This window comes from Rhodamnia argentea, chromosome 8 (genome assembly GCF_020921035.1).
Source record: "Rhodamnia argentea isolate NSW1041297 chromosome 8, ASM2092103v1, whole genome shotgun sequence".
Classification (NCBI taxonomy): Eukaryota; Viridiplantae; Streptophyta; class Magnoliopsida; order Myrtales; family Myrtaceae; genus Rhodamnia; species Rhodamnia argentea.
The window spans coordinates 25,044,500-25,069,299 of record NC_063157.1 but is presented as its reverse complement, the minus strand read 5'-3'; the positions used below and the strand labels follow the sequence as shown (position 1 = coordinate 25,069,299).

General features: G+C 40.0%; 3 protein-coding genes and 1 long non-coding RNA gene across 7 annotated transcripts; 3 read left to right on the top strand and 1 right to left on the bottom strand.

Moving 5' to 3' along the window:
* The first annotated feature begins 79 nt into the window (after window positions 1–79).
* LOC125316182 lies at window positions 80–399 on the top strand. Its single transcript, XR_007199489.1, has 2 exons — window positions 80–189; window positions 221–399. It is a non-coding gene; the product is annotated as an uncharacterized LOC125316182 (long non-coding RNA).
* LOC115735294 (uncharacterized protein At5g08430) lies at window positions 232–6,295 on the bottom strand. Of its 2 annotated transcripts, none has more exons than XM_030666470.2 (10): window positions 6,215–6,295; window positions 5,955–6,072; window positions 4,797–4,876; window positions 4,366–4,553; window positions 2,934–3,774; window positions 2,666–2,778; window positions 2,026–2,085; window positions 1,219–1,269; window positions 900–970; window positions 232–735 (listed from the first exon to the last, which is right to left on the bottom strand). In XM_030666470.2, exons 2-10 carry the CDS (start codon window positions 6,065–6,067, stop codon window positions 540–542), a joined length of 1,713 nt encoding a protein of 570 aa, XP_030522330.1. In that variant the 5' UTR covers window positions 6,068–6,072; window positions 6,215–6,295; the 3' UTR covers window positions 232–539. The 2 variants fall into 2 exon arrangements, with proteins under 2 accessions (XP_030522330.1, XP_030522331.1); XM_030666471.2 differs by having other exon boundaries at window positions 6,211–6,278.
* A 5,722-nt stretch (window positions 6,296–12,017) lies between these two features.
* Window positions 12,018–15,425, top strand: LOC115735292 (pentatricopeptide repeat-containing protein At1g71210, mitochondrial). Of its 3 annotated transcripts, none has more exons than XR_004014753.2 (2): window positions 12,018–15,130; window positions 15,293–15,425. XR_004014753.2 is itself a non-coding variant. In XM_030666468.2 (2 exons), exons 1-2 carry the CDS (start codon window positions 12,289–12,291, stop codon window positions 14,977–14,979), a joined length of 2,595 nt encoding a protein of 864 aa, XP_030522328.2. In that variant the 5' UTR covers window positions 12,018–12,288; the 3' UTR covers window positions 14,980–15,182. The 3 variants fall into 3 exon arrangements, 2 of the variants coding, with proteins under 2 accessions (XP_030522328.2, XP_030522327.2); XM_030666468.2 differs by lacking the exon at window positions 15,293–15,425 and having other exon boundaries at window positions 12,018–13,821; window positions 13,918–15,182; XM_030666467.2 differs by lacking the exon at window positions 15,293–15,425 and having other exon boundaries at window positions 12,018–15,182.
* A 2,412-nt stretch (window positions 15,426–17,837) lies between these two features.
* Window positions 17,838–24,049, top strand: LOC115735298 (cyclin-dependent kinase C-2-like). The gene is made up of 12 exons (XM_048284001.1): window positions 17,838–18,063; window positions 20,273–20,354; window positions 20,507–20,597; window positions 20,732–20,761; window positions 21,066–21,175; window positions 21,260–21,332; window positions 21,402–21,522; window positions 21,738–21,855; window positions 22,082–22,221; window positions 22,335–22,392; window positions 22,970–23,040; window positions 23,159–24,049. The coding sequence occupies exons 1-12, from the start codon at window positions 17,954–17,956 to the stop codon at window positions 23,712–23,714; spliced, it is 1,560 nt and encodes a 519-aa protein (XP_048139958.1). The 5' UTR covers window positions 17,838–17,953; the 3' UTR covers window positions 23,715–24,049.
* The last annotated feature ends 751 nt before the right edge of the window (window positions 24,050–24,800 follow it).

Below are 24,800 nucleotides of genomic sequence, written 5' to 3'. Positions count from 1 at the left end.
TTTTCTTTTTTGGTTGAAATTTCCATATTCTATATAAAGGACCAAATTTCTCTCTCTATTCTATACAAAGGACCAAATTTCTCTCTCTTCCGACTCTGTGAGATAAGCAACCCGCAAAAGAATGGCATTGCCATCAAGCATCAAGCCTTTTGCTGCCAAGAAAATCCTCACGAAAATCTCTTCCTTCACGTTCAAACTATTTCGACCAAAAAAAAAAAAGGTTCAAACCACGCACGTCAAGCTAAAATTTGACTAGAGAAGATAAAGAGGAAACTGGTGGGAGAAAACAAAACAAGACATGCAGAGAGTCAAATTTGCCTATGCACAGAGAGAAACATAATAATAAGCCCTGTACACCCCGAGCGGCTACTTACAACAGGTCCAAACGCGGGCAGAGGCTAAAAAATGCGTTGGGCCACAAGCACAGCAAAACATAAGCTCCTTGTCTACCAGCTCAAAGGAATCCAAAGACAAAAAAAAAAAACCAAACACTTCTCTTCCTTGTTCAGGCGAAGGAATGTCAGGTCGCGCAGTCAAGATTAAGGAGAAGTTGCCGTTCCCTTGGGGTTCAACCGCAGGGAGCCAAGGTTTTGTTCTTCGTCGACCTCCGAGGAGCTGGAAGGAGTAGGATCGAGCTCTATCATCTCTGGAATTACCTTCGGCTCTTGCTTTGTTAGCCGTTCCTGTTCCGATGGATTCCCAAGGAGTGTCCTCTGTTCTAAATATTGAAATAATGTTCAAGCAGAACAGGTTAAGGAACACAGAGAAATAGGAACAGAGAATGCTCGAGCCACTGATCGGGAAAAGAATAACAAAGGAAAGGAGGATTCATGGGTCCTCAAAATCACCAGGCATTAATTGCGAGCACTCATGTACTGGCTAATCAAACAAAAGGATATTCTCTTCTCCATCCCTTCTCATTTGCTTGTTCAATAACATGTTGTAGCCGGGCCAGCTCTCTTCGAATCCACTGCGTTATATAGGAAAGGCTAAGTTTTGAAAGCTTGATTATGGAGGAAAAAGCAGCATCGTCTGAAGGAGATTCATTTGTGCATATACATGCATGATTTAGAAGTGCTGGAAATTTTGTGGGCAGAATGGATTCAACAGCGCCACGATAATAGCAGGGAAAAAGAAAAATAACAGTCTCCAGAATGAAGCACACCAGTACAACTCTCACGGATAGTCAGTATGGACCTGGATGAGGAACACACTTACATGTTTTATAACATCTTCATGGAGACTTTTTGCCTTCTCCTGAAGCTCGACCTGTTAATACTATCAGGTCAAAGGATGAACTACCTACAGTTTGCATATATTGGCGCAAATTTGACTAATAAATGACTTAAAGCACACATTCATCAAAGAGAACTAATGACTTAAAGCACACATTCATCAAAGAGAACTATCTCTTATATAAAAAGCCTATCCACGTTCAATAGCAGAAAATGCAATTCCACACCTGATTTCCCTGCCAATTCCACATCGCAGTGGCCTTTTCACCTTTCCCCCGAGTTTTTCATTTTTTTTTCCCTTTACTGATTCAATTCAATAATTCATTCTTACTTGAACATTCCAAAAGATAAGATAATGCCCTTTCATTCAATTTTGCATTCAGGATATGACATACAATTCCTGACAAATTCAAGAAAGGTGACATTGGTCTTCTTGGGAAACATCTAATTGAGTTTTATGGTGAAGACAACCATTGCCCAGAGATAAGAGATAACTTTCTATTGTCTTCATTCCTTAACTTTTAGTTATTTCTTTTTTGGCCCAAGCACAGGTATGATCAAGCTAAATATAAGGAGATCTAGGCATCTGCAGTCACCACTTAGAAGGATTTGCTTAAAAGCATTAGCTTCGACTCTTGCAAGTTAAAGTAGTCCTGCATGTATCCTTGGCATATCCATGGAGTTTCTATATGTGCAGCTTCTTTATAGCAGGCATTTGTCGTGTGCAAAACCAAAGGTGTTCCAACTATAGGTTTAAGGGGAAAAAGATGCCTAAGCAGAAAAGACTTACCACAGTAAGCTTTTTAAGGAGGCCAGAATTCATCTTCTCCCGCAAATCCTCGCAATCCTCCTACCAACGGGATCACACCGTTAAATGATTGAAGAGCCAAACATCATTGAGAAGTGATAACCAAAATACTAGATGGTACTGAGCTGGAGCAATGCTAAGATAAAGCACCAGTGATTGTCCAGCAATACAGCAAATCCACCTTGCAGTTTTTATGGTCTATGTAAAGATCTAAAATTTATTGATGACATTGGAGTAACAAAATTGTCCAAATAGCAGCCAAAACAATAAGCAGAAAAAGTAAACAAATCCTCCTACCAGTATCAAGACACTAAACTTTGGTGCCTGAACGTCCTAGGCCCCACTGTAAAAGGAGAGTAACAAAGATAACATGGAATCTACTTCGAGATGCAATGTCACCCCATAACAGTGCTTCCCCCACCAGTGCACATGAGCATATTAAAATAGGTCAAATGGGAATAGGAAATATAAGAAAGAAAAAGGAGTGGTATTGAGTCGCAACTAAGAGTGCACTCAAACCATGATTTGGATGAAAAAAAGTTTGGTTTTCTTTTGATTGGATACACTAAGCACCAATATTGCTGGGTTCACAAGACTAGATACCCTCTATACAGTCCAGTACCTCAGTTAAGTCCGCATCAGACAACATTGGTAAGTTGACATCTGATGGCATGTCTAGTACTTGGAGGATAATCTCTCTATTAAGATTGTCAGTTGTTGAGGTTCTCTTTATACCTACATAGAACAACATGATGGTGAAAAAGACAAAGCAATAAATAAGATCACAGCATTTTCATCAATCTGCAGCAGACATGCTTTAAGTGCTTTGCAATGCAGGTATCGGAATACTTAGAAATACAGCAAGTCCCTGTAATTAACACAGCAATCACCTGTCACTTGCAAGAGTTGGTATGGACGCTTGTGCAGATAGTCCCTTGGATCTGTTTTCACTTTTACAAAACTTCCAACTACTTTGTCTTCAAAACTATCTGATTGCTTCAATAGCTCTTGTATTAAGCTCCTCCTCAGATAAATAAGTTTGATATTAGCTTCATTAATAGATGCGAAACAGCTCTCTCGAACCCTGAGAACCACCTCCTTTTCCTTGGGTTTTCTGTTATTGGATGAGGTTCTCTGATGCTTACATGCAACCGAGTCGCTCCTTTTCGTTTCTTGCAAATCACAAGCATTATCACTTTCTTCCTCATCTGAGAGCTCCAAAACCTCATTAAGATGTCGCTCCAAAAGAAAGTAGATTTGGTTTTTGTGAAGTGTTTTCTTCCTAAATACAGAATATAGTCTTTCATCACAAATAACCTTCTTCTTTTTCTGGGGATGAAAAAGTTGTTTCTCTTTGATGTAATTAGAGATGATAGAATCCACCCTCCACCGTGATAGCTGTTTGGTAGTGTCTTCACCAATGGACTTGAGAAAGTGAATTAGTGTTTTTGATCCCCATCCTTCAAATTCAGTAGTAATAGAACCCTTCACTTTTCTCGCTGATTTTTTTCTTGAACAGTCCTCATCACTTTCGGACGATGATTCAAATATTTCTTCACTATCGGAAAGTTTGGCTGAAGAGGAACTTTGCTTGCCCCCTTTTCCCTTCTTCAACAGAATATCTGCCGAGTAGACGTGATCTAAAGTCAAGCCCTCCTTTTCCTTTATTATCTCCCAATATTCCTTAAACAAACACTCGTATGTATCTCGATCTTTGAAATCAAGTTTATTCTGCAAGAGTCAGATGCGAGTTGTCAAGATGGCTATGCGCACATTCACTTATGTGTAAAGGACATCATCAAGCTGAAACAATATACCGAGTGAGGTAATGAGCCTTATAGAATTGGAATGATAATCGCACAAATTACTCGCATGTTAGAAACTTAAATTTTTCTTAATTTCCTACATAAAATCTTGAGATTCATATCTACAATGTATTCGACAACAAGGCTCAATGACTCCTTGTAATAATATCAAGTTTCTGGCTTTTGGCCAGTGTTGTAGTACATGTGACTCTCTATCCGTTCCCATAGAAGCTATATAGAGACATACATCGCCACACTTTATTTCAACAACTACAGTTCACATTGAAATGTTAAAAACTGTACCACACATTTGTGGCTATCTACAGAGTTACGGGAATTTGGACACTCTCAGTACGTGAGATGCCATCTCTGACAAGAGGTTGAAGTGTGGTACTGGCATAGTCGACCAAGGAGAACTGAAAAAGAAAAATGTACAGAGCAGAAGGGAAAAACAAAGAAAAATCATGACATATGAATGCCCAAGGATCGAAAAGTTCAATGGTTCTTCGATACATACCCCATCAGAGTCATAATCCACGTTTTCTTCCATAAGCAGAATGAGTTTCAAACATTCGTGGCAAAATCCTCCATTTCCTCTGACGGATGCAAACTCAGCAGCACTATCACAGCGTCCACATATAGCATTTGGACAGCAAAAGCAATAATACTTTGTGGTTTTACGGCAAATGAAGCAAGAATGACGATCTGGAAAACATTTTTATATCATTTTCCACATATACGTGATAAACTTCCCTGTACAATGCACTAGAAGAAATGTAATGTCAAGACAAGTCACAAGGAGGCTGAGAAATTCCAAAATCTTCAGTCATATCTTGAGTTTGTGACTGCACTCGAGATAACGGGAGGAGAGAAAGAGAAAGAGTGCATTGTGCAAATGCACACCCCAAGTTATGTTAATAAACTTGGAACAGAACATTTGGGGCTTACCACAAGTCCAGAATTGCCCAGTCTGCATTAAAGAATCATCCTTTCCCACACAATCAGAATGATAAACTTTTGAGCATTCTCTGCAGTAAAATTATACATTGAGGTACACAGAAATTAGAATAAATCCATATGGACATAATTGCTAAATAGACACTTCCGATTACAACTAAGAAGTCCAATCCCAATCCACAAAAATGTGCTTGAGAAAGTTGGCCAATATATGCAAAAAGAGAAGAAATAACATGTTCACTCCAGGAGAAGAACCAGATACCTTCTTATGGATAATATTAATAACCTCGTTGCAAATGAAAAAATTCATATGCAGCCAAAATCAAGGATTTCCACGGTGCTATGGTACAATTCAATGTTATACCGTGCAACCGTTACTTTCCGTTACTTTATGACGGGATTGCTTTTGCACTTGACTTAGAAAAACAGTAGCAACGTAGGAAAAAAAAAAACAAAACAAAAAAACCACAATTAACCATGCTTTTAGGAGGATGTTGTATCATAGAAAATCCAGAGGACACTGTAGTAGAAAAATCCAAAGGCGTCAAATGGGGAAACCATTTTTTTCTATGGACAAGGAAACAGGCAAGTTTGTCACTTTTCAGGATCTTTTGGAGCAACAGTAACGTCACAAGACAAGGAGAAAATGCATAGGCCGTGCAAGGCTGACACCATAAAAAGAGAAGTTTCAACGCTGATCTATGACTAATTCACCATTTGGCACCGCACATGCCATTCTTTTTGGCCATGCAATGAGTACGGACATCGTTCAAACGGTGCAGATTACAGACCCCGTTCGCCCCGAAACCACATGAGCACAGCCACGTGAGATCCTTGTAAGACCGACATGGGCTCCGGTTGTAATTTACTCGGAGCACGCGGGTCCACGTAGGTCCCCGGCCATTGACGGGGACTATCCCCAGCATTCCTCTACGAGAGAAAAACTGAAAAAGGATCTTGTCCAGGACGGCGCGACCAAACGAGTTCCAAATAGGAAATACGAATACACGCATAATCAGGACCTCGGGAATGCACAGGAATATATCTCGTACACAGAAATCTACGCAGAATATCTCTTGATCGACTCACATTGCCCTAAAATCGCGAACCTGCACAGCAAACAGAACCAGAGGAGTTTCGAACACTCACTTGTGGTCGCACAGAATCAGCTCGCCGCCGTCCTTGCAGACGAAGCACCAGTCATCGGACTCCTCGTACTTATCTCTCTTCCGCTTGTCCTGCTTCTTCTTCTTCTTCGTCATCTCGCCTGATCGCCAGAAGAGGGGGGGTGAGGGGGAGAAGAAAGCAGAACACTCGAGTGATGTAAGTAAGTCCGTAGCCTCAGCACCCGAGAGAACGGTCAATCGACAAAGCAACGAAAGAGGGAAAGGAAAGCGGGCACTACGTACACACGCGTCCGCAGAATCGAAAGGCAGGATTTCGTCAGCGACGGCGATCGATCGCCAGGAGACGAGAGAGAGAGAGAGAGACCCTGTAGAATCGTACAACCTGCGAAGTATTGAATGCCGTCTCTGATCAGGAGAGAGAGAGTGAGAGAGGCGGGGTTGGAAAGCAGCAATTACCAGAGGGATTTTGGTGAAGATCTCGTGCGCATTTCCAGAAATATCCCCGCCGAAATAGTTTAATCCCGAGTGCGCCCACTCTTCCTGCATGGAAAAGAGGGTGATGTCGGGCGGAAGGTCCAGGGGCCAAAAGGGTCATTTGGGTCTCAGCTTGCCCGGCTTACGTGATACTTTCCCCCAATCGCTTTTCCCGGGAAGCCCCGGGAAAAATATCTACCCCTCCTCGTGGTAGAATTACTATAATATTCTTGACCGTCGATCGATGTCATCCACCAACTATCGTTAATCTACTTCACTAATTTTGTTAATACCAATATTTTATCCCAATTTTTTATCCAAAAAAAAAACCTCTAAATCAGTAAGTCGTGTCCCATTTACCCCAAAATAATTTTTTTTACTGCTGTAAATTAGCGCACCCGTGAACAACTCGGACTTTATTATCTTCCGCTAAATATCTATATTAAATAGCTTAGGTGAAAATGTATGCGTCATGCAACTTGGACTAATATGGAAAGTCGATATAAATGGATCTCCTAGACAATATCATTTTAGGAAAGCGAAGTACAAAAATAAAAAAGTGAATTGAAATCGCGCCCTTTCGAGAGCATCCTCGGGTTTCGAAAAATCCGCTAAATTTCCACTCTTTCCGTAGGATATATTTGTTGTGAAGGACTTTTTGTGACATGAACTAATTTTGGGATAAATGTGACACGGATAATTAATTTGGAATAATTGTAGCATGAGCTACAAGATGAAAATCGATTTGGATTAAATATAGCAAGTTTGTGTTTTTGTTTGATATTGAAAGGAGCAAATGATTTAATACATGAGTTCCACTTACTTTTCAATACCTCTTTAAAACTTTCAACGTCTTTTTTTTTGTCAAAATAAAATTTCATCCACTTTCCTCCAAATACAAAAGAGAAACATTTCGATGTAAAAGGCACAACATCAAATCAAGCCAAATCCTAGACAATTTCAAAATAAAACAAACTTATAACAAGATAAATCATATCGGTAATGAGCACATATCGAGAACTCTATTTGTTTCTATGGTTCTACCTTTCGGTAGTGCGTGCCTATATTTGGCGTCCCCAACACCGTCACCGATAAGAGTAAAAAGGTTGGACAAGTATATATTTGACACCTCCGAGAGTGAAATCTTCACGAAACTCCTCCGATTTTCTTCAAAATTGAACTTGTTTACCAACCAACCCGAGGAAAGCGAAACCCCAAAAATATACAATCAAGATAGAAATATCCTCGAAACAGAAGAAAATAAGTTTTTTTTTTATCTAAACTAAATCGAAAAAGAAAAGATCCCAAAACGGAAGGGAAACAAAAAAGGAATAGAGAACAACAACACCCGAAGAAAACGTGGAGGGGAGGGAGAAATCTAGCTCAAACTCTCTCTCTTTCATGGAGGTGAAAGAAGAAGGCCTTAGTGAAGGGAAGAGGGAGACAAGAGAACTAGGGCCGACCGGTGTATGCGCTTAACTTCAATGTCTTTTAGCAAATTAAATTTTGGTAAAAATGTCTTAACACAATTAACATATCCCTACCATAGCGAATGGCATCTTAATTAGAGACAACATGACATAATATGCACCCAATCCTAAATTAACTTAAACTCAAATAAGAGTTAACCATGTGACGTGGGATCTCTCCTGGCCTATTTTTTCAGCAGTTGAGTGATTATTCGGGGTCAATTTTGCCTACCGCGATTCAGTCTACCTTTCCCCCACAATCTTAAGGGCGAATCGTCCACATCCTCGGTAAATTGAAGACTTTACTATTGAAATACTCCCAATACAGCTCCCTTGCCGTCTAAAATATTGATTTGTTGGTTTATGAATTGAAAACATCTATCGAGTTCGATATATTTATAAGGCTCGTGTTTTTTCCACTTCTCCTACGGCTTTGACACACTTTTTTTTTTTTTTTATGTGTTTTGGCAATTTTATCCTTTATGTGACCCGCAACTTCTATTTTGTCAATTCTTTTATTTCATTTTTTTTTCTTTTTCCCCTATGAGTCCTACTTTCCTCCTCAGTCTTCTTCTTCCTTTCCACGCCCAATCCCGTTGTCCTCTCCTCTCTCTATTCTCTGAACTTCTCAAGGTGATAAATTTCTTTACAAGCTTCTCCCATTGACAAAGATAGAAGGGTGTTATGGGCATTAATCCTTTGCTATCTGCATGAAATCGGACTTTCGGATTCTCGAGAGCATTTGTTGTCTTAAGAGGTCGAAAGACATGGCTTGTGTATTATGCGACATTTCCCAAAGCACTAGGACTCGGTGTGGTCAAAGAAAGCATGTCCATGAGAGATTGCTGCATGGCTTCCATTCCTAGAGATAGAGCATCTTCGGCCCGTTACGATGTTTGCTGCATATTACATATGCCCATCAACCGTTGATCCCTCAAAGGCTCAAGGTGGTTCCCGAGCATCTGGAGGTGCAAAATCATGCGAACAACAAAGGATTAATCCCCACAACACCCTTCTTAATCAACGGGGAGGAACTTGTAAAGAAATCGATCACTTTGAGAACTTCCGAGAAAAGAGAGATGAGAGACGATGGAATTGGCATCATAGATAATTAAGAGGACGTCAGGATTTTCTGGAATGAGTGGGAGGAGTTATGCCCTACAATGGAGAGAACAAAGAGAAGGAAGGCGTGGAAGAAGGAGGAGGAAAGTGGGATAAAGAAGAAACAAAACAAAGAGTTGACAAAATAATAAATAAAAGAAAATGAGCATATAAATTTGTACTAGAAGTGGTGGGTTACACAAAGGTTAAAATGGTCAAATCACACAAAAAGAGATTGTGAAAGTCATAAAAAGAGTGGAAAAAGGCGAGCCATTCTTAATAAGATCTAGGAGTTTCCATATATGGCCGAAAAAGTGAACAAAATGCGCCCGTTCGAAATCCTCGTAAAAGCGACCCAAAAAAAAAATCATCGTAAAATTCTCTGTTGGCTTAGCAGCCTAATTTGTTCATTCAAACCCCATCATCATCCTAATTGTACCACGTCATTTATGCATTAGTTCACTCAGCGTGCGACACGTGTCTGTGGTGTCGCACGTGGACCCACCTGTCTGTCAAAAATTTGAAGCCCCTCTCTCCGTTTTCTTTATGCACCTCTCGTTTCTCCTCTTCTTCTTCACCGTTTCTTCCTTTTAACCCTTTGGGCCTATGGTCGGTACTCAGCCATGGCCAGTGATCGACTATAGGCGAGAGCTAGCAAGGGTGTCATGGCGCTCGCCAGTCACAGGCTAGGGTGGCCTCATCAGATCCCGAAGTTGACGAGAGAGGCAACGACACCGGAGCCGCAGGGGATCTCGAGGATGCAGGGGCTGAGGGAGGGCTCGGTTTGTAGCCTTGTGGGAGATGACGACAGGGGGCTTGGGCTTGTTCTCGGTACCGGTGGGGAGAGACTACCTGTGGAGGGAGGCAAAAACATCGGAGCGGAGCATGAAGGGTAAGAGAGCGCATGGCGCGAGACAGAGGAGGGAGAGAGAGAGAGATACGGGGCGACCGTTTTGAATCTTTCTGACAGGTGTGGTTATGTGCAACACGTGTCGCACGATAAGTGGACTTACGCACGCGTGACATGGCACAACCGTTATATGTAATATTTTCTTGTAAGTTGCCTGGCCCCGAGCAATTTCATACAAAAAAAATAAATAACATTTAGATAATGGACGGGCTTGGCTATGTCTAGGCCCATGTATTAACTAATCTAACATAATTTAGAAATTAGATCGATAGGAAAGTCATGTCACTTATTTAAAAATTACTAATTATCGATACTCAATTTTCATCAAAGAAAAACTTTTGACTAATATAAATGTTACTGACTCTAGAGTCAGAGACGCATAATTTTTCACGTAGAAATTTACACCAACATGTCAAAAATAATTGAGGGAGACGAATTAGCTATATGTATAATAAACCTTTTCTCCATTTCGCCCGCACGGTACATTCGACAATTTCTCCGCAAAACTTTAACTTGAGTATAGATACTACTTAACCAATATCGATCGAGCAAGAATTTTTAAATATTTTTAATGACTTAAGAAGTATTTATATATTTTGGCTCTGGCTAAAAAGTAATTAACATTATTGATGCAGCCGAAAATGGAGAGAAAATCATTGAATCGGTACAAAATTTGATTTTAGAGTTGGGCTCAATTTAATGAAATTTCATTGCATGTGTTCCAACCATTGCATTTAATATTTCGGTCGGATACGAGGAAAGTGAATGGAAGAACAAGAACTTGACCCAAAAAAAAAAAAAAAATTTGAGAAGAAGAAGAAGAAGAAGAGAGGGAAGCGAAGGAGAAAGTTGGCAAATAATTTTTAAAATAAATATTTACAAAATTATTTTAAAAATAAATATTTCCGAGCAAGGCGAATCGGCAATTCTTTTTTTAATTTCATATTTTTTTAATTATTGATACTTAGAATATTTATTTATTTTTTCTTGTGAAGCTTATATTTATAACATTATTAGCAATAATTAATGTAAATATTTATTAAGATATATAATTAATAAATAATGTTGTGATATAATGTAATATAGTAATATATTGAACTAATAGAATTCGGAACCGAAAAGAGTTAAAACATGGAAAGATTAACGAAGAGAAACAGTAAAGAAGGGCAAAACTTTGGAAAGCAATATCTGGTTCTTGAGACATTTTTTATTTCACGTAATTTTGAGACAATCCATGCAAACAGGTGGCGGTTTGCACTTTCACAAACCGTTTTATATTTGCATTTTCGATGCCCTTCTTATATTGAATGCCTTCCTCTCTTTTAATCTTACGACTATTAAATCACGTCTTGTAGTGGAAAGGAGTTTTTCATGTCAAATTAAAGGAGAGGGGAAATGAGGTTTATCGAGGAAGGAAAATAAATTGATAAGAAGCATTTTAGTCTGATTCATCTCAAAAATATTCTTTCAAAGTTTTGCCTTTTCTTGTTTCCACTCTTGCTTGCCGATTTTAAAAAAAAAAAAAAGGAAAATCCATCTAGACGATCTCGAATCAAAACATTCGACATAAATTTTGTTTTCTTTCAACCAACCGAATTTGAACTCGTCCGATTCGTTGACCCGATCGGTTCTTGCACATCACGTTTCGCCTTCGATTGATTTCCGTCTATCTAATAGATGAATATATCATGAAAATCTCATTTTTTTCATTTATCTTACTAATTTTATTTTATGAATATTTTAAATTAATTACATAATTACAACATTATTTATTAATTATAGATCTTATTTTTACATTAATTATTCAATATGTTATAAAGATAAGCTTCACAAGAAAAAAATTATAAATAAAATAAATATAAACATGTTAAAAAATATGAAATAAACTAAATATTATAAATATAAATAATTAAAACACTTAAAAAATCGAAATTAAAAAAAAACCCCAAGAGCTCGGTGTCCAACTACCAAGCAGCCCAGACCGGGCCCAATAGGGCCTGCTCGGCAACCCAACCGCGAAGCGAGGCCCAAATCAGTAAATATTTATTTTTAAAAAATCATTTTGTAAATATTTATTTTAAAAAAATTAAATTGTAAAAAAACCCGAAAGTTGTCCTTGGCACCAAAAATTGGTTGTCCGCTCGCCTACGACGCCGTATGAGGAAACTACAGGTGGAAGACCATCTTCGCTGCTCTTCCTCCTCCCGCTGCAGCTCCAATCCTCGTCCTCCTCCTGAGCTTTGTCTCCCTGGTCGATCGATGTCCTTGTCCGCCCGGCAGCAAGAGCTCGCCTCTTGTGCTTAAAGCTTTGCTGAAGCGGACATAGCGAGGCCATCAATCTCCATGAACAGACCTTCCTAAATCACTCCCAGTCACTCTCATGCGGGCTCCTCAATCAAACAATGCTCACGCTCAAACATGTGACCAAGACCAGGACTCTTCTCCTCCCCCAGTCCCTTGCCCTAGACCACGCCCTCCTAGCCACCGCCGCCGCCGCTCCTCCGCCGCCGCCGCCCTCCGCTGACCCCCTCCTCCGCGCGCCGCAGCGGGCCGGCATCCCCGGCGCCGCCCTCAGCACGAGGGAGCTCGTGCTCTCCTTCGCGGAGTGGTTCCAGTCCAGCAAGAATTCCCTGTTCGACCGGATCTTCGAGATCCTGGGCTCGAGCCCCGACGACGGCGGCGGGCCGCCCGACTCGGCGCTCTCGCGACTGGGCCTCCACCTGACGGAGCGCCTCGTGCTGGACGTCCTCGATTACGGGTCGAGAAGGCACGGCGGCGTGCTTCCTTGCCTCAAGTTCTTCGACTGGGCGGGCCATCAGCGCGGGTTCTACCATACGCGCGCGACCTTCCATGCCATCTTTAAGATCTTGTCGACCGCGAAGCTCATGTCGCTGATGATCGACTTCCTCGAGGGCTGTCGGACGCAGAATTACTTCCACGGGATTAGGTTTAATGATACATTAGTGATGGGGTATGCGGTCGCTGGGAAGCCCGAGTTTGCACTCCAGCTGTTTGGTAAAATGCGCTTTCGGGGTTTGGACTTGGATACGTTCGCCTATCACGTGTTCTTGAACGCATTGGTGGAAGAGAACTGTTTCGATGCTGTGGAGATGGTGGCGAAGCAGATTTCGCTGAGGGGGTTTGAGAACGAGATCACTCACTCGATCATGATGAAATGCTTTTGCAAGAGGAAGCAGATGGACGAGGCGGAGGACTATTTGCGTAGGTTGGCCAGCGAAGGGAAGAATTTGAGCGAGCACTTGTTGTGCACGTTTGTCGATGCTCTTTGCCGGAATGAGAAGTTTGAGCAGGCATGTGATTTGGTGGAGGAGTTTGCGAAGTTATGTGTTGTCCCAATGGACCGTGTTTATGGTGTATGGTTGGGAGACCTTGTCCGAGCTGGGAAATTAGACAGAGCCTTGGAGTTTTTTCAGTCCAAGAAGTATTTGGAAGGATATATTCCTGATATGTATCGCTATAATATGTTGATATGCAAGCTTTTGAGGCAAAATCGTCTCGAGGAGGTGTTTGACATGCTGATGGAGATGAAAGAAGCTCACATTCTACCTGATAAGGTCACCCTAAATGCTACTCTAAGCTTCTTTTGTAAAGCTGGAATGGTGGAAGTTGCCCTTCAATTGTTTAATTTGAGGGCTGAATTTGGGCTGTCCATCAACGGGATGGCTTACAACTATTTGATCAATACATTATGCGGCGATGGGAGCACGGACGAAGCATATCGTGTTCTGAAGAACTCTATGGTGCAAGGTCATTTTCCAGGGAAAAAGACCTTTGACGTCCTGGCAGATGCTTTGTGCTGTGGGGGAAAGCTTGATAAGATGAAGGAGTTGGTGGTTGCGGGGCTGGATCGGAATCTTATGCCTAGTTTTTCCACATTTGAAAGGTTCATATTGGCCCTGTGTAATGCTCGGAGGGTAGAAGAAGCTTATTTAATACATAGGGAGATCAATAAGGTTGCTCGTTTCACCGGGAAAACGGCTAACTTGAACTTGATTCGTGGCTTTAACAAGTCAGGTAGGGGGGATATTGCGGCCAGGCTTCTTATTGAGATGCAAGATAATGGTCATGCTGTGGGTAGGCCATTGTTCAGGGCGGTAATCCGCTGCTTTTTATCCATGGAAAATCCAGAAAACCAATTCCTAAGATTCCTGGAAATGCAGCTGTCTCGCTGTGAACCAAGCATTGAGTTGTATAAGAACTTCATTGATGGTGCTGGGTATGCCATGAGACCTAAACTGGCTAGAGAAGTGTACGACATGATGAGGAGAAATGGCATTCAACCCGATGTGAAGGCTGACTTTCTCATGCTGCAGAGTTATCTAAAGAGCAAAAAAGTTTCGGATGCACTCAAATTTTTCCGCGAAATATGCCAAAGAAGAGAGGTTAGGACGAAACTTTACAACACCCTTATTACTGGTCTCTGCAAGATTGGAAAGGCAGATGTTGCAGACATTGCATGGGAGTACATGAACCAGATGAAGGAAAAGGGTTTGGTTCCAAGCGCTGAATGTTATGAGCATCTCGTGCATGTCCGGTGCTCACTAGGGCAGTATGATCTTGTATTTGATGCTATTGCTGACTTGAAGAAAGTCGGACACCACATCACGACCTTTATGGGCAATGCGCTATTGTTGCATTCCTTGAAAAGCCCTAGGCTATTCATGGCATGGGCTCGTTCACGCAAAGAGTATGAGCAGATATCTGAGATTTCAGAGCTCGGCAAACTCCTTGGAGCCTTTACTGGTGGAATTATAACCGGTGAAGATGTCGAGGACGCAGAAGAATTGATCAGATGTTGCTTCCGGCCCAATCATTATACCTATGACTTGTTACTGAGGAAACTGTGCATGACTGATGTGAACGGCGCTATCGAGCTCATCAACAGGATATGCAAAAAGGGGATCGAACCTGATGAGCGGACTTACGAAATTCTAGCGCAGTCTCTTACCGTGCACGGAAGAGCAACCGAGGCTAAGAGATGGCTGAAGGAGATTAGTCGCACGTACCAGTCTAGCGGGGTTTTTAGATATTTGTCGGGCCGGTGGTCATCGCCAGCCGCAAGTTCCTTGTAGCCTTTCAGAATAGGACCTCAATTTTGGTGAGGAATGACGTGCTCGGCATCCTTGTCTCATGCTCGTGTCGAAGGTCAAGACGAGTCGACCTGTGTACATTACAATTTTTTCGTGAGTTATGCTCTAGTCGAAGGAGAGAATCGAATCATATGTAAGTTTTGCTCTTTACCATATCGAATAATCTTAAGAAGCATTCGCATTGATTCTTGGTGGTGCTGCCTGCATGGTCTACTGCATCGCACAAAGTTTCTTATGTTCACGTCATTACTGACTACAAGCTAAGTTACTTCTGCTCATCTTCCCTCCTCCACAGATAAATTCTTTGCCACTTCCTTCTTGGGCTTCATTCTGATTTCTGATCTCCGAGATCGACGGCAGCACCACATCTGGTTTGATACCGTGGATGATTTGAACGGTCGGATTTGGTGGGCCCTTATTGCAGTGGGCAGATCATAAACGTGAATGTCAACAGTCCGTTACATTTTCCCAAAAACGATCACTTATAATATTTAAAATAATTAATTCATAATATATTTTCATTATCGATAATAATTTATGTTTCAATGTATTCGCGGGTGATGAAAATATTTTTCGTTTCATTTAATTTTGTAAGCAAAACAAGCGATCATGATTAAAAAAATATTTTTGAAATGATTTATTTTTCGCAAAATAAACACTCTTAAAATATATCCCTTTTCAAAGAAATAATATCCCCTCCTTTTTTTTTTTTTGGTCACAATATATCTCCGCATTGGTGGTCTTTTGCTTTTTTTTGGAGAGATTAAGGAAAACTTATAAGATTGTGTGGTTTTTTTTTTAATCACAACTTCTTAATTTCCTGTAAATTCGACTTGAATTTTTTTCGAAAAAATACATGCAAAAATGTCGTAAGATTTTTAGATGTTATGGAGCCAAAAAAAAAAAGGTCAAAAAATACGTGTTATGCAAGATTCAGATTAAATAAAAGCACAAAATAGGTTTCAATTCAGACATGACAAAAAGAGGGAAATGGTATAATTTCTTTAACCATAAAAGGTATAGTATGGTGCAATATTATTAATATGGGTTATCGTACCTCCTTTTTTTTTTTTCCAGTCGAATGGGTCATCGTACCTTGGTGCAAACGAATGGAATGGGAAAATGTTGCTATACAAATGGTTGCGGTATTATTCTTAATTTCGCAGCTATTGATACGATACATTCGTGAAATATAAATGTTATAATTCGAAAATTCGATAAAAATTATCGATCGATTTCGGTCTTGATAGAACTATTGATCAACACAAGGGCTTTTTCGTAAAATTTTTAGATGTTACGGAGCCAAAAAAAAAAGAGTCAGAAATACGTGTTCTGCAAGATTCAGATTAAATAAAAAGCACAAAATAGGTTTCAATTCGGGCATGACAAAAAGAGGGAAATGGTATAATTTCTTTAACCAGAAAAGGTATAGTATGGTGCAATATTATTAATATGGGTCATCGTACCTCTTTTTTTTTTTTTTCCGGTCGAATGGGTCATCGTACCTTGGTGCAAACGAATGGAATGGGAAAATGTTGCTATACAAATGGTTGCGGTATTATTCTTAATTTCGCAGCTATTGATACGATACATTCGTGAAATATAAATGTTATAATTCGAAAATTCGATAAAAATTATCAGTCGATTTACGGGTCTTCGATAGAACTATTGATCAACACAAGAGCTTTTTTATGATAGTAATGTCGGCTCTCCTTCGTCTATATATATATTTTTTTAATACAGAATTCGAAGCCTCTTGGGTGAGTTTTATATTTCGGTGTAAAGTTTCAAAACTTTAGAATATTTGAGTTATTATAAGTGTTGATTTTTCTAATCTTAGTAATCAAATCAAAAGACAACTCTCATGTAATTGTGACCATGAAAGAGCAAAAGCACTTGATTCCTACACCTTTAGCATGGAATGATCGCTTAAAATATAGAGTGAAATCAATAGAATAATCGTTATTTAATAAATTAAATTACAGTACAAATAGTATTTATATTAAGTTTTTGTGTACGTAAATTGTCACCAGTGAACACAATTACACGGTGAGAAAAAAAACAAAAAACACAATCACATGTCTATAGTTCTCTTATCTTCACTTTAATCATTTAAAAAAGGATTACTATCACAAAAAAACTCAAAACTTGAAAATTTTACTATAAATTATTTTTTGATCACGAAAAATCCTAAAATTAGTACACTTATGACAAATTTAATTTAAACTATTTTTTTCACTACGTAAAACCTCAAACCGATATATCCGTGACAAATTTACCTAAATTATTTTTCCGACTACCAAAAATCCTAAACCGGTAAACTTGTGACAAATTTACCATTTATTAGTTTTTGTTAAATTAATTTAATGCATCAAAAAATCCCATATTGATACATCTTTGACAAACAAAAGATAAAAATCCCGAATGGGCACACTAATCAATTGTCACTTGTTATATAACTCAGCGGTTTGATGGCAAAATTTAACAGAAGCTAACATAAGATAAATTTGTCATTAGTATATCGGGTTGAAATAAATTTATCACATGTGTACCAATTTAGGGTTTTTAGTAGTCAAAAAAATAGTTTTGGGATAAATTTATCACAGATATATCTGTTTGGGATTTTATGTGATCAAAAAAATAATTTGAAGTAAATTTATTATAAATGTATCAGTTTTGAATTTTTCGTGTTATTAACCTTTAAAATAATCCTTTGACCGAAATGGAAAAGAGGAAAAAAAGAATTGGACCGAAGAACTTGAACCCGTAAATTAGTAATTTTCGTGGCATTATTGTAATTTCGTGGGAATCCTAGTGGTGAAATAGACCGCCGCGAACGTAACAGTTAGGGTCGGCACTGTCGTCTCCATACTCGTCGGCTGTGTCAACGTTACCTAAATCGCTATACATTGCTCTGGGTAGAGAGAGAGAGAGAGAGGGTGGTAGACAGAGAGAGATGGCCGTAGCAGCTCCGGGCCACCTGAACGTGAACGAATCTCCGTCGTGGGGATCGAGGAGCGTCGACTGTTTCGAGAAGCTCGAGCAGATCGGCGAAGGCACTTACGGGTTCGTTCTCTCTCTCTCTCTGTGTCTTCTCTCGCTTTCTTTTTTTGAATTCCTCTACCCGTCGCCCTTTTAATCCGTTCCTCATGCAGCTTCCTGGATTGATTTTCATGTTCTTTTAGGGTTTACATGTGGTTTAGCTGTTCGATTTGATGTATATATCTCGTGATTCATGCGTGGGTTTCGTTTCCTTTTTTGTAGGTATGGTTTCTATGGTTGTTTATACATCTGATGATGACTCGATGAGCGATTCGATCCGTTTGTCCAGTATCACCTTTGGAAAATTAAGAATTTTTTTTCACAGGATCCTCTCTTTTTTTCCCTTTTTTTTTCTGGGGATGGGGCTGGATGGTCATGTGTAGTTCCCAGTCGATGCATGTCCAGGTTATCCTTTGTATAGAACGAGAATTTTGTAACTGTGTATATGAGGAATTGACCATAATGGAATGTGCTAATTTTTCTCCTCTCCTGTCTCCTGTTTTGAGTTTAATTTTTTCTTTAGCTCAGCTGTTTATCTTATTAATCTGACTTGAATTCCCATCTGCAAAAATTAATAGCAACTCTCATTGATTCCGCTATAAAGATTTGAGACTCTAGTATAGTTTTCTAACGAAGATATCGCAGCTTATATTATAGGCTATAAACCTGCAATATCGACTGGAGCTCTGGGTAAATAACGCCTCCTTTCCTATGCATATTGGTGCTATAGCCCGCTTACTCTGTCGTGTGATTCTCTTCGACTGGAAATGGGAAGTTTGGTGCTATAGCCTCCTTGTGTTCTCCATTTTGAAGGCACATGTATCACATATGAAGTTTGATTTTTCAAGACACAAATATGCAGCTTCAATTTTCAAGGCATTGCCTTATTCGCTGAGTCCTTGTTACATGAAGATGAGTCCTTTGGCTTTCAATGGTCTCCCATGTTCGTTTTTGCCTTTGTTTTTTTTTTCCCTCCTTTTAGTGTGTATGAAAGCAAGCCTTGGTGTTATGATAATTTTGTGATCCGAAGGTCACAGGTTGAAATCACTAAAACAGACTATCTGTAATAGCAGGAGAAGGCTGCATACGTCTAGCCCTTCCCAGAATCAACAATGAGGAAGTTTTGTGACTCTCTATAGTTGAGTTGAAAGCCAATTTTGGGACCTGTTTTGTACTGATCATTAGAGGATACAAATCTCATGTGTCCCGGTTGTTTTAAGAAAAATGTACATTATAACGAGAGGTTGCAGCATTCCTGTTTTCTTCAGTAAAATAAGCTTGATGTTATCTTTAATTATCCTTAACATATTGTAACTACAAGGGCAATCTAGAAAACTGTGTATTCATGTGTCTTACTATTTGGAGTGCAGTCCAACTCTCCTTATTGCTTCTAATGGGGCCTTAGGTGACAAAATGAGTTGCATAAACACGCTTCACTTGCCTACCATATGAGCTGAACTCCCCTCATTCACAGCCAAAGAAACATTGATATCAAGGAAATATTTCAACTAGACCGAATGATCTCCTTGTATAAAGGATGTTATTGGGGACAAAAATGCATATTTGGAGACTGAAAATGGCATATTGAGAAGCTTTATTGTGATTTATCCTCACTTCAGCGATGAAAAAGTTAGCCTTAATGGTTGATTGAATGACTATTTGTTCCTTGATCATACATATGTATGACAAATGGCATGTAGAAAAGAGGAGGTAATTTCTTGCCAGAGAATGACTCTCCATTAATAGTTGACGTTAATAGTCCTTTCCTAAGCTTATTATGCGAATTTTCTTTTTTGGTTCTTGTATGAATTTCTTCTTCAATTCCTGTTTCCCTCAGCTCAGTAATGTTGCATCGTTTTACTGGTGCATTGTATGGTTCAGATGGTTACTTGATTTGGTTCATCAATGAGTTTCACACTTATATTTTCTGTATGATAATAATAATATTGTAAAATAACTTTATGAGTCTACTCAAATTTTTCTGTTAGTTTCCTTTTAAGATTAGTTAGTCACAGCTTTGACTGCTCTTTTAATCAAGTTTGTTGTGCTTTGCTGTGCTATGTGGCAGTAGACCAGCACGATGTGTTTGAAAGTGTGCTAAATGTATTGGCATTTTATGTGATGGCTATAACTAATTATATAACGGTCAAGGCTGCACAACATATTCTACAAGGAAAGAGTAATGTAAAAACAACCTTGCTTTGTGATTCTCATTTCTACCTAATGCATGCAGTCAAGTTTACATGGCTAAAGAGAAAAAAACTGGCGAAATCGTGGCTTTGAAGAAGATTCGGATGGACAATGAGAGAGAAGGGGTATGTCTTATCCAGTTTTCTGTGGTTCCTTTTGGTGCTTTAACAAGCTTAATTTGGATATCTAATAATTCAGGTATCTAGTTGAAAATGCTCTGAGATGATTATTGATTATCTCGTCTAGATTGTGATCGTTTCTAATCCTTCATCTGTAGTTTCCAATAACTGCCATACGTGAAATCAAAATTTTGAAGAAACTCCATCATGAAAATGTGATCAAGCTGAAGGAAATCGTGACTTCTCCAGGTAATGTGATTAAATTGAACTATCTGTTGATCTAGGCTTCTGTCAATCTATCCTGTTCGAAGATATGTTCGGTTATGTTCTATGTGATACGTGATTGGTGATTGTATTTCAACCGGTCTCTATCATCCATGCAGGTCCTGAAAAAGATGAGCAAGGAAGGCCAGGCAAGTAATTTTTTACAGGGTTCTGCAGTTTAGCTTCGTACGATAGTGCAGTCTATAGAAATTGGATACGACAGATACATGCTTAATGCATACAACATGGATGTTCTTATGTAGGCATGGAGAGAAATTTTTTGTGCTGTGCATGTAGGTGCATACAGCTATATACATACTGGAAGAATAGATAGTTCCATGAGACTAGAAGACAGAAAGAGAGCTGATCTCATGGACTTGATTTTACATACTTAATTTGTTTTCAAATGAGGATATTGGATGTCTGATGTGAGACGGGCAAATTGGACTGCAGAGGGAAACAAGTATAAGGGGGGCATCTACATGGTTTTTGAATACATGGACCATGATCTAACTGGCCTTGCTGATCGTCCAGGGATGAGATTTTCTGTTGCCCAAATAAAGGTATTAAATGTTCATTATCCTTATTGTGACAGTCAGAGAAATGGTCAGTTCTAATATTTTCTTTCCTTTTCTGCTCTTCCACAGTGCTATATGAGACAGCTTTTGACAGGGCTTCATTATTGTCATATTAATCAAGTTCTTCATCGTGATATAAAAGGTACTTAATGCTTTGATCAGTTGCATTTTTTCTGACTGATGATGCTGAGTTCTATTGTATGTGGCGCAGGGTCTAATCTTCTTATTGACAATGAGGGAAACCTAAAGCTTGCAGACTTTGGTCTCGCTCGATCTTTCTCAAATGATCACAATGCAAACCTCACCAACCGTGTTATAACATTGTGGTATAGGTCTGTGCTCTCGAAGAGGATTGGATTAAGTCTGTTGGGCTAATAATTTCACTAGTTTTCAACGTTTCTTCGGTCAAGCACCACACTGATAAATCTGTAGGGTGCAAAAGCATGCATGCAGTATCATGAGCACGCATGCAATATTCATGCACGTGCTGGGGACTTTGTCGTGGAGAGAGAGATCCTTCTCTAATCTTTTATTGCTTCCCCTGTAGACCTCCGGAATTGCTGCTTGGGGCAACAAAATATGGTCCAGCTGTTGATATGTGGTCTGTGGGTTGCATCTTTGCAGAACTTCTCCACGGGAAGCCGATTTTTCCTGGAAAAGATGAGGTAATATCCCGTGTATTTTCGTTTGGGCTACCTCTCTTTTTTGCAGTAAATGCTGGAAGACCATGTATTTAGTTACTTTAAAAAGAAAAATAGAGCTTTGGTGATAAGATAACTACTGGGTATAGACTCTACTTGGTTTTAGTATTTTAGTTGAGTTTTGTTCTCCTTGCATCGCTTGCTATTTCATATATTTTGTTAATTATGTGTTTTTTATCAACTTTTGTAGCCAGAGCAATTGAACAAGATTTTTGAGCTTTGTGGAGCTCCAGATGAAATCAACTGGCCTGGTGTCTCGAAGATTCCCTGGTACAACAACTTCAAGCCGACCCGACCAATGAAGAGACGCCTCAGGGAGGTATTCAGACAGTAAGTAACTCAATGCCACAAATAGTACTCAGTAGAATTCTTTGAAGGAACTGCAGCTGACTTCAGGGCTGCAACGTATCTTGGTGTTCATGAATTTTGCATTTCCCTTACAGTTTTGACCGCCATGCTTTGGAGTTACTAGAAAGAATGTTAACCCTGGATCCTTCCCAGGTAATACTTAAAACTTCTGTTTTTCTCTTCATCATTGGTCTCATGGCTATGAGATGCACCAGTCGCTCTCTCTTTTCTTCATTTTGGTAGAGGCCTTATTATTAATGTTATCAGTATTATTAGGGAAAATTTTAAAACCATTCTCACTTGTCACCTTCACATCAATTAACAATTTACATCTCATGCAAAACAGCCAAGCTAAAAAGACCAAAGTACCCTCAATTGCACTCTCTGTCTCTCTTAGACCATCTTGTGCTCTCTCTCTCTCTCCCGACCCTCGGTGCCCACTATCAAAGCCGCTGCCCCGTCACCAATCGCCGATACATGCTGACCATTACCAATGCCGTTGCCGACCACATACACAGATTGATCCCATTGATCGCTCCTCTATGTGCATCTCTCTTCTCTCTGTGTCCGCGGCTCTCTTCTCTCTGGGTCCTTGCTATCTCTTCTCTCTGCCATAGCCGATTATCCAATTGGGTAATGCACTTCCATATGCTGAAGAAAATTGGGGAGGTGCTAATGAAGTGCAATCGACATGGAGTTTTACATCGTAATCTTCTTTGGTTGCGTGCAGAGAATATCTGCCAAGGATGCACTCGATGCAGAGTATTTCTGGACTGACCCATTGCCTTGTGATCCAAAGAGGTCTGCTCTCCCCTACTTTAATCTTTTATTTACAATTTTTCCATTTCTCAGATTGTCATTTGGCAACCACAATGCTATCCCAAGCATATCTTTTTTACTATGGAACTTGATGCCGCAGTTTACCTAAATACGAGTCATCGCATGAGTTCCAGACGAAGAAGAAGCGCCAGCAGCAGAGGCAACACGAGGAAACAGCCAAGCGCCAGAAACTGCAGCATCCTCCTCAGCATCCCCGGCTGCCACCTGTTCAGCAGTCAGGGCAAGCACATGCACAAATGAGGCCAGGACCCAACCAACTCATGCATGGTTCCCAGCCCCCTGTGGCTACAGGCCCGGCAGGGCACCATTATGGAAAGCCTCGTGGACCATCAGGAGGAGCTGGGAGGTATCCTTCCGGTGGAAACCCTGGTGGCGGGTACAATCACCCAAATCGCGGCGGTCAAGGAGGTAGCGGAGGTTACAACAGTGGGCCATATCCTCCTCAGGGGCGAGCTCCCCCGTATGGTTCAAGTGGAATGCCTGGTGCTGGACCTCGAGGTGGTGGGGGCACTAACTACGGTGTCGGTCCATCAAATTACCCTCAAGGCGGTGGTCCTTATGGTGGGTCTGGTGCTGGTCGCGGGTCAAACATGATGGGCGGTAACCGGAATCAGCAGTACGGCTGGCAGCAGTAAATTTCCACCGGTCGCTGCTATTGTGGGCTAAGGTTTTTGAATTGTGAGTGTAGTTAATTTATGATGACACTATACCAGTGAAAGAGCAAAGAGGATCCACATACAAGTGTTGTTACACAATACATCCTTTACCATTAAAGCAATGTTCGTATGCCAGCATTGCTCACGTCAATGATTGATAGTGTATGTAAAATCTGTGTCGCAGCATTGTAATCTTGGCTGTGTCGAGGCTTTGCTTGAATAATGGTTTCATATTGATCTCAATGACGGAGACATACAAGCCACTTGTTTCGGGATTATGAAACTTGCAATGATGTGTTTCTAGTTATCTTTAACAATCGCTTATCTGAGCAGGGAAAACTTGCAAGGCAATGAGATATTATTCGAAATCCAATTCCCAATTGTGCTAGATCTAGGCAGCTTTGGAAGAATTTTGGCACTGTTAAAGCCGAAGTGATTGTTGCTCAGTTTGATCCGTAAGGCCTCTTTTGGTCCAGGAATCAGATTCCTTAAAAGGTGGTTTTTGCATGTTTAAACAAAAAAAGAATCAGAGTACAGATTTGGATACCACACCTAAAAAAAAAAAAAATTGCATAATCTAATCATAGTTAGGATTGAGGATAAGAACATTAATAGTATCATAACTTTCGTACAAAGCTCACTTGATTGTCATATATATATATATTTTTTTTTCTTACTTGAGTGTTACAAAATTTTAAAATTATTCATTTGAGTGTCATCGGCAATTTGTGTGCCTGAAAAATCCAATGTGGCATGAAATCATCCGACAGGGCTTTTAACAACGGGGCTTGACTCATTTTTTTGGCCCCAAGCCAATGAATAGAGGGTTAATTCTTCAAACCCCAATCCCAATTGTGGAGCAAAATGCTTCAAACCCTAGTCTCAAATTCGCAATACAGGGAAGCGACTCAGATCGTGCGAACAAAGCTAAGACGATTATGATGATTCCTTTGTGTCCACATTCAAGAAGTGCAAGTTTTTGTAGTTTATGAAGAAAATCTTATGGAGGTCTACGGTCACAAGCTGCTGCAAAACCACATGTAAGCCAAGAAGTGCCAGCCCAAG

Coding starts and splice junctions, on each gene's coding strand:
- LOC115735294 (XM_030666470.2), bottom strand. CDS start 6,067: ATGACGAAGAAGAAGAAGAAGCAGGACAAGCGGAAGAGAGATAAGTAC. Junction 4,554..4,796: donor TGGGCAATTCTGGACTTGTG/GTAAGCCCCAAA, acceptor AATGTTTTCCAG/ATCGTCATTCTTGCTTCATT. Junction 1,270..2,025: donor TCCTTAAAAAGCTTACTGTG/GTAAGTCTTTTC, acceptor TAGTATTAACAG/GTCGAGCTTCAGGAGAAGGC.
- LOC115735292 (XM_030666467.2), top strand. CDS start 12,289: ATGCTCACGCTCAAACATGTGACCAAGACCAGGACTCTTCTCCTCCCC.
- LOC115735298 (XM_048284001.1), top strand. CDS start 17,954: ATGGCCGTAGCAGCTCCGGGCCACCTGAACGTGAACGAATCTCCGTCG. Junction 22,393..22,969: donor TAACCCTGGATCCTTCCCAG/GTAATACTTAAA, acceptor GGTTGCGTGCAG/AGAATATCTGCCAAGGATGC. Junction 23,041..23,158: donor TTGCCTTGTGATCCAAAGAG/GTCTGCTCTCCC, acceptor TTGATGCCGCAG/TTTACCTAAATACGAGTCAT.